The 11,244-nt window shown below is 52.5% G+C and overlaps 1 protein-coding gene across 1 annotated transcript; it reads right to left on the bottom strand.

Moving 5' to 3' along the window:
- Nucleotides 1-1,171: 1,171 nt before the first annotated feature.
- On the bottom strand, nt 1,172-6,748 carry LOC120675075. Its single transcript, XM_039956166.1, has 8 exons — nt 6,434-6,748; nt 6,100-6,317; nt 5,487-5,974; nt 4,606-5,392; nt 3,012-3,219; nt 2,693-2,910; nt 2,168-2,604; nt 1,172-2,072 (listed from the first exon to the last, which is right to left on the bottom strand). Exons 1-8 carry the CDS (start codon nt 6,555-6,557, stop codon nt 1,259-1,261), a joined length of 3,294 nt encoding a protein of 1,097 aa, XP_039812100.1. The 5' UTR covers nt 6,558-6,748; the 3' UTR covers nt 1,172-1,258.
- Nucleotides 6,749-11,244: the final 4,496 nt, after the last annotated feature.

Here is an 11,244-nt window from a genome sequence, read left to right as displayed (position 1 = left end):
CGAAACCACTTTTAGTCATTGCATTGTTGGGATCTTTGCTTCTTAGATGTCCAGACATGGAGCATGAACAGTAAGAAAGATGACAATGAAAACAGGTGTCGAACTCTCCAATAATGATTAGAAAATTCAACCCTTCACACTGTGGAGAGGGAGGCTACTTATACCCCTAGCCCTCAGCCAGGTTTTCCTAAATTGCCCCCTCCCAACTCATTTACAGCTCACTCTTAGTCGGTTCCGTGGTAAAATTACAAGGTGAGAGGTTTACAAATCCGACCTTCTCACGTATTCCAGAGGTGTACAACTCCGACCTTCTCACATATTCACGTTTTACTCACATGTCTACAACCAACGAAGGTTACAACAACCTTCGGGGACCTTCGGGAGTTAGAGCCATGAAGGTTCCATCAACAAGCAATCAGCCGCCACCTTCGTTCCCGAGGTTGTTCACCTGACCCGCAGGTCCTGGTCTTCGGACTTGTGCTTCTGTGCAACTCTTCGTCACCTTCGGCACGAAGGAAGCGGTATCCTTCGTACCGAGGGTTTTCGTGTTTGCGCTTGCGCTTCTGGGCAGCCATCCGCTACCTTCGGCCCGCAGAAGGTGATATCCTTCGGACCGAAAGTCATAGTTTTGAGCTTGCGCTTCTTAGAGTTCATCCGATACCTTCGGGTATGCTTGGCTCCATTTCGTTGCGGCCCTGCAAATAGGTTAGGGAGCATTTCTGAGGATGAGGGCTTGAACCGAAGATCCAATCCCCAACATGCATAGATCCGGATTCCTGGTTTTCTAAGTTTAGAGACCTGGATGACACACTGTAACAAGTTTAAGGATCTGAATTTCTGATATTATAAGTTGGGGGACCGGGCTGACATACCCTGACAAGTTCGAGGAGCGGCCGTGTATTTTACTCTTCCCAAAAATCGACTGAGATTGGTTTTCCCCTCACTAAATTTCCTTCACCAAATACTACTAGGTGGCATGACTTTATGGGGAAAATTTTCGACTGAAACAAAAACCAAAAATCACTCGATTCAGCCCTTGCTCTATTCTTGTACTTAGCTCAAAGCCTCGAACCCTTGAATCCCAAAAGAGTATCGTCTTTTTTTTTAGTCCCCAAAAGAGTATCGTCAGTTCCTCCAAGAATTGAAAAAACTGCTGCACAACAACAAACCCTTGAATCCCCGTGAAGCATGCTTTTTCTGAACTGACTAAATCTCCCTACAAACTACTACAAGCACGCCAGGATCTAACTCCGGATTGTTACACGAAATCGCCATCGCCATTGCCGGCATCATCATTGCCACTCTTCCTCTTGTAAACATACACTCGCGAGAAGAACACAAAGGCGACGAGCTCCACGGCGCAGAGCCCGGTGAGCAGCCAGTAAAAGTAATCGAGGTGAGCGCGGTTCAGGTTGTTCGAGAACCAGCTCGTCCCGCTCTTCGCCGTGGCCTTGTCAATGACGGAGATGAGGAGGCTGCTGAGGAGGTGCCCGACCCCGAAGATGCTCAGGAACAGGGCCAGCCCGAGGCTGCGCGCCGCGTCGGGGACCTGGTCGTAGAAGAACTCCTGCAGCCCGATCATGGCGAACACGTCGGCCACGCCGATGAGGACGTACTGCGGGACCATCCACCAGAGGCTCATCGGGAGCTGCGCCTTTGCGGTGTTCACCAGGCCGGCGTCCCTCGCGACGCCGAGCCGTTTCATCTCCACGAGCGCGGACAAGGCCACGGCGACGAGCGAGAGGGCCAGGCCGGCGCCGATCCTCTGCAGCATGGTGATGCCCGTCGGCCTCCCCGTGCAGCGCCGCGCGAGGGGCACGAAGAGCCGGTCGTACACCGGGATGAAGACGACGATGCTGACACTGATGAATGTCTGCAGCGCCGCCGGCGGCACCTTGAACCTCGCGCCGATCCGGCGGTCCAGCGTGGCGGCCTGCTTCGTGAAGAACGTCGAGGTCTGGGAGAAGATGATGGCGTAGATTATGCACGACGCCCATATCGGGAGCAGCCGGAGCACGCTCTTGACCTCCTCGACGGCGGCGGCGGCGTTGCCGTCTCCTTTGCTGATACTACTGCAGAAAACCACGAACTGTCATGTCACAAGGGATGCACAGTGCTGCAAGATTCAGTGGAAACAGAGGAATCATCAATCTCTGCTAGTACATGCCTGGTGCGACGATTCGTCCTGCTCTCGATCAACGCCATGAACGCCTTGCCGACGCGGGAGAAGGGGCTCGCCTCGGTGGTGGTGTAGTACCGGTACGACCGGCTCCCGAGCAGGAACACGGCGAGCGAGGCGGCGATGACGATGCAGGGGATGCCGAAGCCGAGACCCCAGCCGACGTTGTCCTGCACGTAGCTGGAGACCATGGTGGTGACGGCGGTGCCGGCGCACATGCCGAAGTACCACCAGTTGAAGAAGGAGCAACGCGCCACGCTCTCCCTGGGGTCCTTCTCGTCGAACTGGTCCGCCGCGAACGCCTGCGCGCACGGCTTGTGCGCGCCCTCCCCGAGGGCCACCAGGTACAGCGCGACGTAGAAGATGGCCACGTGGCCGCCGCGGAAGGCCGGGAACGCCGACGACACAGACAGCGCGCCCATGCTCTGCGACGAATAGAGAGACGTACCACAGTAAGAGAACAAGCTTCTCCCCAACACACGAATTGCGGGGCCGTGGACGAGAGGAACTGACCACGACGAAGATGAGGGAGGCGAGGACGATGGCCCGGTACCGGCCGATCCAGGCGTCGGCGAGGCACGCGAGCGGCAGCGGCAGCATCTGGGAGACGCCCTTCCACGCGTCGATGGACGTGGCGGCGCGCGCCACGGGCTGCCCCAGCGGCCCCGTCAGGTACGTGATCAGGTTCGCGGCCACGCCCTTGTACGCGAACCGCTCCGCGATCTCCATCGCTGCAGCCATCCAAGGAAGATCAGAAACAAAAACAACTCCGTTGTCACGACGACGCGCCTCAAACGCGCGCCCCGTGAAGACGAGCAGATCGGGAACGTACCCATGACGAAGGCCGATGATTTCCATCCTCCCGTGGTGGAGCGGGAGGCCGGCTTTCCCCGGTAGTCGGCGGCGCCGGCGACGGTGTCCGCCATGGCCGGTTGGATCAGCACGAGGGAGACGAGCTCACTCCGATCAGGCATGCGGCATGCTTGCCGCCGCAGGCAGGTTAGGGCTGCTTTTATGTAGGCGCGGCGGACTCGCGACAGCTAGAGAATTAGGGATGGCTGATTGCGCTTCGCTTTCCTCTAGTACACGCCTCGGCGTGTTGAGTTGCCGGGTGAAACGTTGCCGCATGCGCCCTCCGCAGGGCACGCTCGTGCAGCGCTGCAGCGACGGCGCCGCGCGCGCGAACGGCACGCGTACGGAGAGCCCCGCGCGCGTGTCCACCGGCGCTCGAGCTTGGGGAGGCACGGGCCCTGATGGTTTCGTTGTGGCCGCCGGAGCGAGGCCGCCCGATCACGGACGGCTGGCTGTGATGCGCCTAGCATTTATGGGAGAGACACTACGAGTTCTCGCCTCGATTTGCCAAACGGGTTGCTTCGGAGGACTCTGCTGAGAAAAGCAACGGATGGGAGGTGTTGGCAAGCAGGGCCCGGAATCGGCCGTGATGGAAATGTTGGGCTTCAACACGCATCGTCTGATGCGAACTGTAAAGGGAATTTTTTTAAAAAAATGAACTTCAAAGGATGCCGACTGATGCCTGATAAGATTCTACCGTGACGTCTACAAAAGTGCACATTCAGACAATACACAAACTAGTACCAAACCAACTCGCTTCTGGCGTGGCAGGTTAACCTTCCTGGATGCAAGAAGTGAGTGAAGAATCTAGGTTCCTTAAAAAACCAACTGTATTTTTCAAATTTTCAACAGGCTAGATCAATATGAGCCAACCAATGTCACTGGACTCTACTAGTCAGCTACGCATATTGAAAGTGCCCTTCCAACGTCCCCTACGGGACACGCGGCTCTAGGTCTCATTGACATTCCAGGGCAAACTGCACTAAAAAAAGAGAGACATTCTAAAGCAAAAGAAGTTTTTAGATCTTTACATGATGCCTATCTCCCAAGTTGTAACATGTCATCAACTGACTTTGGTGATCATTTCTTTTTTTTTTTTGAGATTCTTTAGCGATGGCAATGGCAAGACAAAAAGGTACAGATCTTTTTTTTTTTGCGGTTAAAAAGGTACAGATCCGCAAAACAGCTACACAAAGAATCGTTACTGCCTTACTGGGCTGTAGCCAAATAGATGGGCTTGTCAGCAAATAGGCCATGGGCTCGTTCCCAACTATGGGCTCTACAGTCTTTTAAAGTAGTCCTCCTTCAGCCAAACCACACAGACACAACTGTGCCTCGAATCTCCCCCTCAAAAAAAAAAAAAAACTGTGCCTCGAATCTGATCACAAGTCTGCTTCAGCAGCTGAACCTTTTTTATGAAATGAAGCTGCTGAGCTCGGTACAAGGATTGATCAAAAGTGCCAACCATAACCAAGATTTAGCTTTAGCCTACCAAATATTTATTCATTCTCTACGCCTCGATCCTACACTACTATATCACAATTCACAGCAGTAAACATGTTTCTGCACATCTACATGACGGCACCACCGTTGTCGTGAGACGCCCTCTTCTTATACACATAGACGCGGGAAACGACGACGAACGCGGCCAGCTCCACAGCGCAGAGCCCGGCGAGCAGCCAGTAGAAGTAGTCGAGGTGCGCGCGGTTGAGGTTGTTGGAAAACCAGCTCGCGCCGCTCTTCTTGGTGGCGCCGTCGATGGCGGAGATGAGGACGCTGCTCAGGAAGTGGCCCACGCCGAAGATGCTGAGGAAGAAGGCCAGCCCGAGGCTGCGCAGCGCGTCGGGGACCTGGTCGTAGAAGAACTCCTGGAGCCCAATCGTGGCGAACACGGCCGACAGTCCGAGCAGCACGTACTGCGGCAGCATCCACCAGAGCGTCATCGGCAGCGCCGCCTTGGGCTGGTCCACGAGGCCGGCGTCCCTCGCCACGCCGAGCCGTCTCGTCTCCACCAGCGCCGCCACGACCATGGCGACCATGGCCAGGACGAGCCCCGTGCCGATCCGCTGCAGCATGGTGATGCCGGACGAAAGGCGGGTGAACCGCCGCGCCGCGGGCACGAACGCGCGGTCGTAGATCGGGATGAACGCCATGATGGTGAGGCTGGTGAACACCTGCAGCGCCGCCGGCGGCATGCGGAGCGTCGATCCGACCCGGCGGTCCAGCGTCGCGGCCTGCTTCGTGAAGAACGTCGACGACTGCGAGAAGATCACGGTGTAGATGATGCACGTCGCCCAGATGGGGAACAGGCGCAGCACGCCCTTCACTTCTTCCCGGTGCTCGTCGTCGTCGGTCACGAGACTAGTGCCAGAGATCGAACACTCTCAACCCCCGGCATAACATCCGAATTCGTCAAAAAAAAAAAAGAACAGCAACAAATCAATTGGCACATTACCTTTCGCATTGGCTGGATTTGGTTCCCCTGATCAGCGCCACGAACGCTCTGGCGAGGCGAGCAAAGGGGCTCGACTCGGTGGACGTGTAGTAGCGATAGCTCCTGGTCCCGAGCAATAAGGCGAGGAGCGCGAAGACCATGACGAGGCAGGGGATGCCGAAGCCGAGGCCCCAGCCGACGTTGTCCTGGATGTAGCTGGACACCAAGGTGGTGGCGGCGGTGCCGGAGCACATGCCAAAGTACCACCAGTTGAAGAAGGAGCTCCTCGACTCGGACTCCTTGGGGTCGTGCTGGTCGAACTGGTCGGCGGCGAACGCCTGCGCGCAGGGCTTGTGCCCGGCCTCGGCGAGCGCCACCAGGTACAGGGAGACGTAGAAGACGGTCACCTGCACGGGGGATGGGGAGCACGCGAGCGATTTGGAGTGATAGCTGCTGCAGCCGTCGTGGTTGAACACCGGGAGCGTGGAGACGGTCAGCATGCCCATGCTCTGTAGAGCCACGATGGATCAGGACTTCTTCATGGAAAAGTGAGGGCACGGTCTTGAGTCCTTGACCAAATGGGCCGTGCGAAGCGTCAAAAGGGAACGGAGTGGAGGAAGAGAGCGGAACCGACCACGACGAAGAGGAGGGAGGCGAGCACGATGGTGCGGAACCTCCCGAGCCAGGCGTCGGCCATGCACGCCATCAGCAGAGGCAGCATCGTCGCCACGCCGCTCCACGCGTTGATCGCCGCCGCGGCGCCCGCCGTCGACTCCCCGAGCGGCCCCGTGAGGTAGCTGATCAGGTTCGCCGATATGCCGTGGTACGCGAACCTCTCCGCTATCTCCACCCCTTCACCGATGGATCCAAAGTCACCTCTCAATTAGTTAATAACGACGCATCGACATCAGCCGCGAGCGATCTGGTTTTGCATTCCGGCGACGAGGGGGGGAGTCAGGAGACCGTACCGAGCACGAACATCGCGGCGGGCCACCGGCCGGTGCCGGCCCGGGACGCCGGGCGCCCCCGGAAGTCGACCGCGCCGGCGACGACGCCGTCGGAGCAGGGCAGGAGGAGGGTGCTGGCGTCCATTTGCCACCGCCGCGCGCTGCAGCTGCGTTTGTGTGGTGGACTCTGGACTGGAGTGGAATGGGGCGGTAAACCCCGCGGCGACCAGCATCATATACTGGTGCCGCTGGGGAAGAGGATCGGGGCGGCTCGCATGGCGCCAGACGGCTTCCGGACACGACGCGGATGGCGGGTTGCTTCTCTCTTCCGGCAACTTGGCTGCCGCTACAGGCTAGTATTTTTCTCTCAACCGCCACTCCAGCGACTGCAGCTCCGAACGGGTCCTTGCCATGATGACGCCTGGTGTCTGGTGGCGTCAGGTGCGTGCACTGCACCGGAGCGCGACGAGGCGGATGACGAGCGGCCGCCGCAACAGACCAGACCAGACCAGCAGCCCGATCGGAGCGGCCTGGCCTACGATCCATGTGCCTGTGCGTGCAGAGCCGGAGGCTCACGTCACACGCCACGCATGTGTTCTTTCTGTTTCTGTTGGGTTATCCCTCCACATAAAGATGACTTGGAGCCCAGCAAACACATAAAAATAGCCCACAATCCCAAGTGCTCGTGCAACATTGATAGTGTTTGAATCAATGGTTGAGATTGCTCCTTAGTGGGAGTTAGTGGCAAGCAAAAAAAAATCATACGCTCATCTTTTACCAGGTGCTGGTCGTCGCTTTTGGTGGATGAGAGAGCAGAACACACACAACACAACTAGAGAGAATAGAGGAAGAAGAAGGAGAAGCAAATATGTCCAGATTTGGTGGTTGGGAACCGATCTGCTTCAAACCAGTGATTGGAGGCTCAAACGTGCTTGAATTTGCGTCAAACTTGGTGAGCTCATTCTACACTTAGAGTACTTCGATCTGATCAGTTGGTTTGAGGATAGGTTGAGTAGAGCATCAGATTTGATAGGGATTTTGTCAGTTCGAGTGACTGCAGTTTCAGCACAGAGCAGTTTCGGTAGATGATTTGTTTGAGTGGTCAAATGGTGTCCGATTGAGCTGAAATTTGGTCAGTAGTCAGAGGACTCGTAGATCTACTTGCCTATCAAAATTTGTGCACAGGAGAGCTGTGGTTTGTGTGATATGAACTGATTACCGAAGGGGACAGAATCTGTGACTTCTCTGTTGATAGTGGTCATACCTCTTGCTAGATAGTTGTGGTTATTGTTATTGTTGATGCCAAGTGTATCATGATGAATATGTTGCTGGTGTAATCCTCTAGAGGTCCTAGAGAAGCCTACTTGTAACCATTTGTTGATTATAGTGGAAGTTTGAAATGGATCGATTGGTCCCGCGGGTTTTTACTCCTCACCTTGAGGAGGTTTTCCCACGTAAATCATTGTGTCTCTTGTGCATGTGATCGTCATTCTTCTGCTGCATATCTGTTGATAGATATTCTCCTCAATGGTCATCATAAGTTAAAGGATAAAGTAGTGCGTTTGGCATTGCTCTTATCCTAACACTTTCTAGATTAAGATGAAATGTTATTTAATTTGTCTGAGATATTGATAGATTAAGAAGAAATGTTGGTAGATGTTTAATTCTTATCCTAACTCTTATCCTAACACTTTCTAGATTAATTTGTCATCACAAGTTGAGTGGAGGGGCGAAGGGACAGGTCGCAGGCGTGTAGCAAGAAGCGATCGACCTGAGCTGGAGTTTGTTGCGAGCCCGCTTGGCCGGTTGCGGCGGGCGGAATCGCGCGGGGGCTCCCGGTCTGATCCTGGATTTATTGCGAACGATCGGCGACAACGATCTGAGATTGTTTGGCAGCGCAGGCGGAGTATATCGATACCGATGGACCTGAAAGGGATGTTGGATGTCTGTGCAGGCATACTTTGGAGTTTGGACGCTTGAATTCACAAGGACTTAACAATGGCACCTTTTGCTGAGCTTCCACTTTCGGACTGCCAGCGCAGGTCGCTCGGGTGTTCGCCGATGGTGAAATTGACGGCACCGTAGGTAGGCTCTCGTCTGCTTGTAGAGGTTCGCAGAAGAAAGTGACTGTTCATTATTTTTTCCGAAATGTCCGAACAGATTCCGGCATATATTAATAAGGATTCTAGAGTCCAGACTTCAACTGCACAATGACTGGCTTCGATTGAAACGGAATGGATGCATTGGATGGAATGTGTGGTGTGATCTCGAGCCACAGAATGCTCCGGCGAACCCCTGTACGCGCAAGAGATCCTGTGCGTGTGCCGGCAGCGGGGCAGCGCGCGGAAACACGCGCGCGGCGGCAGCGCCCGCGTGGTCGGCGCGCGCCTCACCTGCCGCAAATGGAAAGGACGAACGCCACCGCGGCCCTCGGACAGGTTCTTTGCTTGCCTGGCATTCTGGCAAAGCTGGCTAGCTGCTCACAGGGACTGGGACTCAGGGAGGGCGAACACGTATGCGTAAGTACGGGCAGCACGCCCTTCTCCAGGTCTTCGCTACCCTTTAGCCTTTACTCTGCTCCATTTGGAGATGCAACAAAAAAATACGGTGCATTTTAGCCATTTGTGTCATCCAATTGCCGCCGTAACTATAATCAAGCAGGCTAGCCGTATATGTAGTTCTCTCCATTCTACACAGTACACACACAGGCACACTCTGACACTGATGGCGCATGAGAAACTCGCTCCATACAGAGAAAGGTTGGTCAAAATATGAAGTCTTGACCATTGATTTTGCAGAGTTTATTAATCATGCATTCATTATTTGAGACTAGCAAGAGGCAGCTTCGGTCTGGATGATCTTCCCTAGGCACATTCAGACTTTTCCTTTCAAAAAAAATATTAGGGCTTTAATAATAGTTGAAGATGCCATAAAATATTTTTTAAACTATATGAAATATATATCGTAGGGTAAGGTTTTCCAAACCTGCTTTTCCTTCCAAGAAAGTCTAAGAGAAATGATATGATCGGCACAAATTAGAAGACTCTAGCATCCGCTGTTGCAAGTTTTTTAGATTAACAGTATAATTCAGATACTCACAACGCATGCACAGTATCAACTGTCTGTTACCACGATCACATGATTATCACACGGAGGAGCTTGCATCGATGGTCATAGATGAGAGCTTTAACTATTATGATGATATATAAAATACGAATACATATTAAAAATATTATATTACTTTCAATAAATACGAAAGCTATATTCTACATAACTAACGATCTTTTTATCTTGCAAGTGAAATTCATGTTCCATACCATAGAATATGATGACAAAACAGAGAGTGACATCTTGATCTGGACTACTTCGGCAAAATAAAAAATAGTTTGAAGTAAAAAAATCTAAATTTTAGTTAAAAAAACTAGCTATCGGCTCTATTCGAGTGAGTCAGCAAGCGACCTTTGCTAGTTATATGTTTGGATCCAACGGCTAATTATTAATCAACTAAAAATTAGTTATAGATGATCCACACTACTACAGAAATCTTTTCAAAGACGATTGAAAATGATGTACAGAGGCGAACACACCTAACCATCTCTGACCAATCGTCAGAGTAAATAAAGAACTAACAGAGATGATTTTCTCGCCCGCCTTTGTTAATTCTAAAAGCCCGCCAAGCCCATCACGGGCTCGGCGAGCCCATCGTGCCGCTGCTACCGTGACCGCGCTCCTCGCCGCCGCCCACGTTGGCTGCGCGCACGCCGGGCCGCCAGATCCAGGCTCTGTGCACCGTGTCCGTGCTGCCGCGCGCATGACGAGGCCGCTGGATTCGTGCTTTGTGCGCCGTGTCGGCGCTGCCGCCCGCCGGGGCCGTCGGATCCAGGCTCCCTGCGCCAGTGGAGGAGCTCGGCCGTCGCCCCGACCGTCGCCCTCCCCCTCCCACGAGCAGGGTGCCGAGCGAATCCTCCTCCTAGGGTTGGACATGGGAGAGAAGAGAGAGAGGGAGGATAGGAGAGGGGGGAGTGAAGGAAAAACTCTAACTATAATATTATATTTAGAGCCACCTATCAGGCCGAGTTGGACTTGACATGGGCTTAGCTTTTTAACTGAGGCGGGCTTCCAAAGTGGTTATTTTTTTGCCCGCCTCATAGGGGTTTTCAAAAAGTCTTTGTTAATGTTTTTTTGTAGTAGTGCTAAACAAGTGGGCTAAATATTTTCTCATCTAGAGTTTAGTCTATTAACCCTCTAAACCAGCTAATGGGTGCTAATTTCTAGTAGCGGATAGCAAAATATCAAAATACCCTTCCGAAAATTATTCTCTTGCAGCACGTGCTTGATACGTGGGTATAAACGGTTTTTCGCAGTACAATAGTTAAAATTTAGTGGAGCCATCCATATAGAATATGTTAATTTTGACTAACTAAAATTTACACCAAGTCAACTTCAATTTTAGTCAATCCAAATAGATCCTATGTAGGTTAGTTATCATTGTGCTGGGACGTCTTTGTGCCTTTTCCAAATAGATCAGGGTTGTTTAGATCTAGGAGGCTAAACTTTAGACTAAATCACGTCAAAGAAAATCTTAGTATTTATTATAATATAAATGAAGTCTAATTACAAAACTAACTGCAGAATCTCGGGACTAAACTACGAGACGAATATAATAAGATATATTAATTCATGATTTCACTATAGTATCACTGTAGTGTATCTATGAAAAAGTTTTATAATCAGATTTTATTTGATACTTTTACATATTAAGATTTCTTTGAACGTGACATGAATAAAAAGAAAATCGTGAAAACAATTAGAGTTCGGCCTTTGGGATGACA

The sequence above is a fragment of the Panicum virgatum genome, chromosome 5N (assembly GCF_016808335.1).
Source record: "Panicum virgatum strain AP13 chromosome 5N, P.virgatum_v5, whole genome shotgun sequence".
Taxonomy (NCBI): domain Eukaryota; kingdom Viridiplantae; phylum Streptophyta; class Magnoliopsida; order Poales; family Poaceae; genus Panicum; species Panicum virgatum.
Note: the sequence above shows the minus strand (reverse complement) of the source record. Positions and strands in the feature narration are given on the sequence as shown.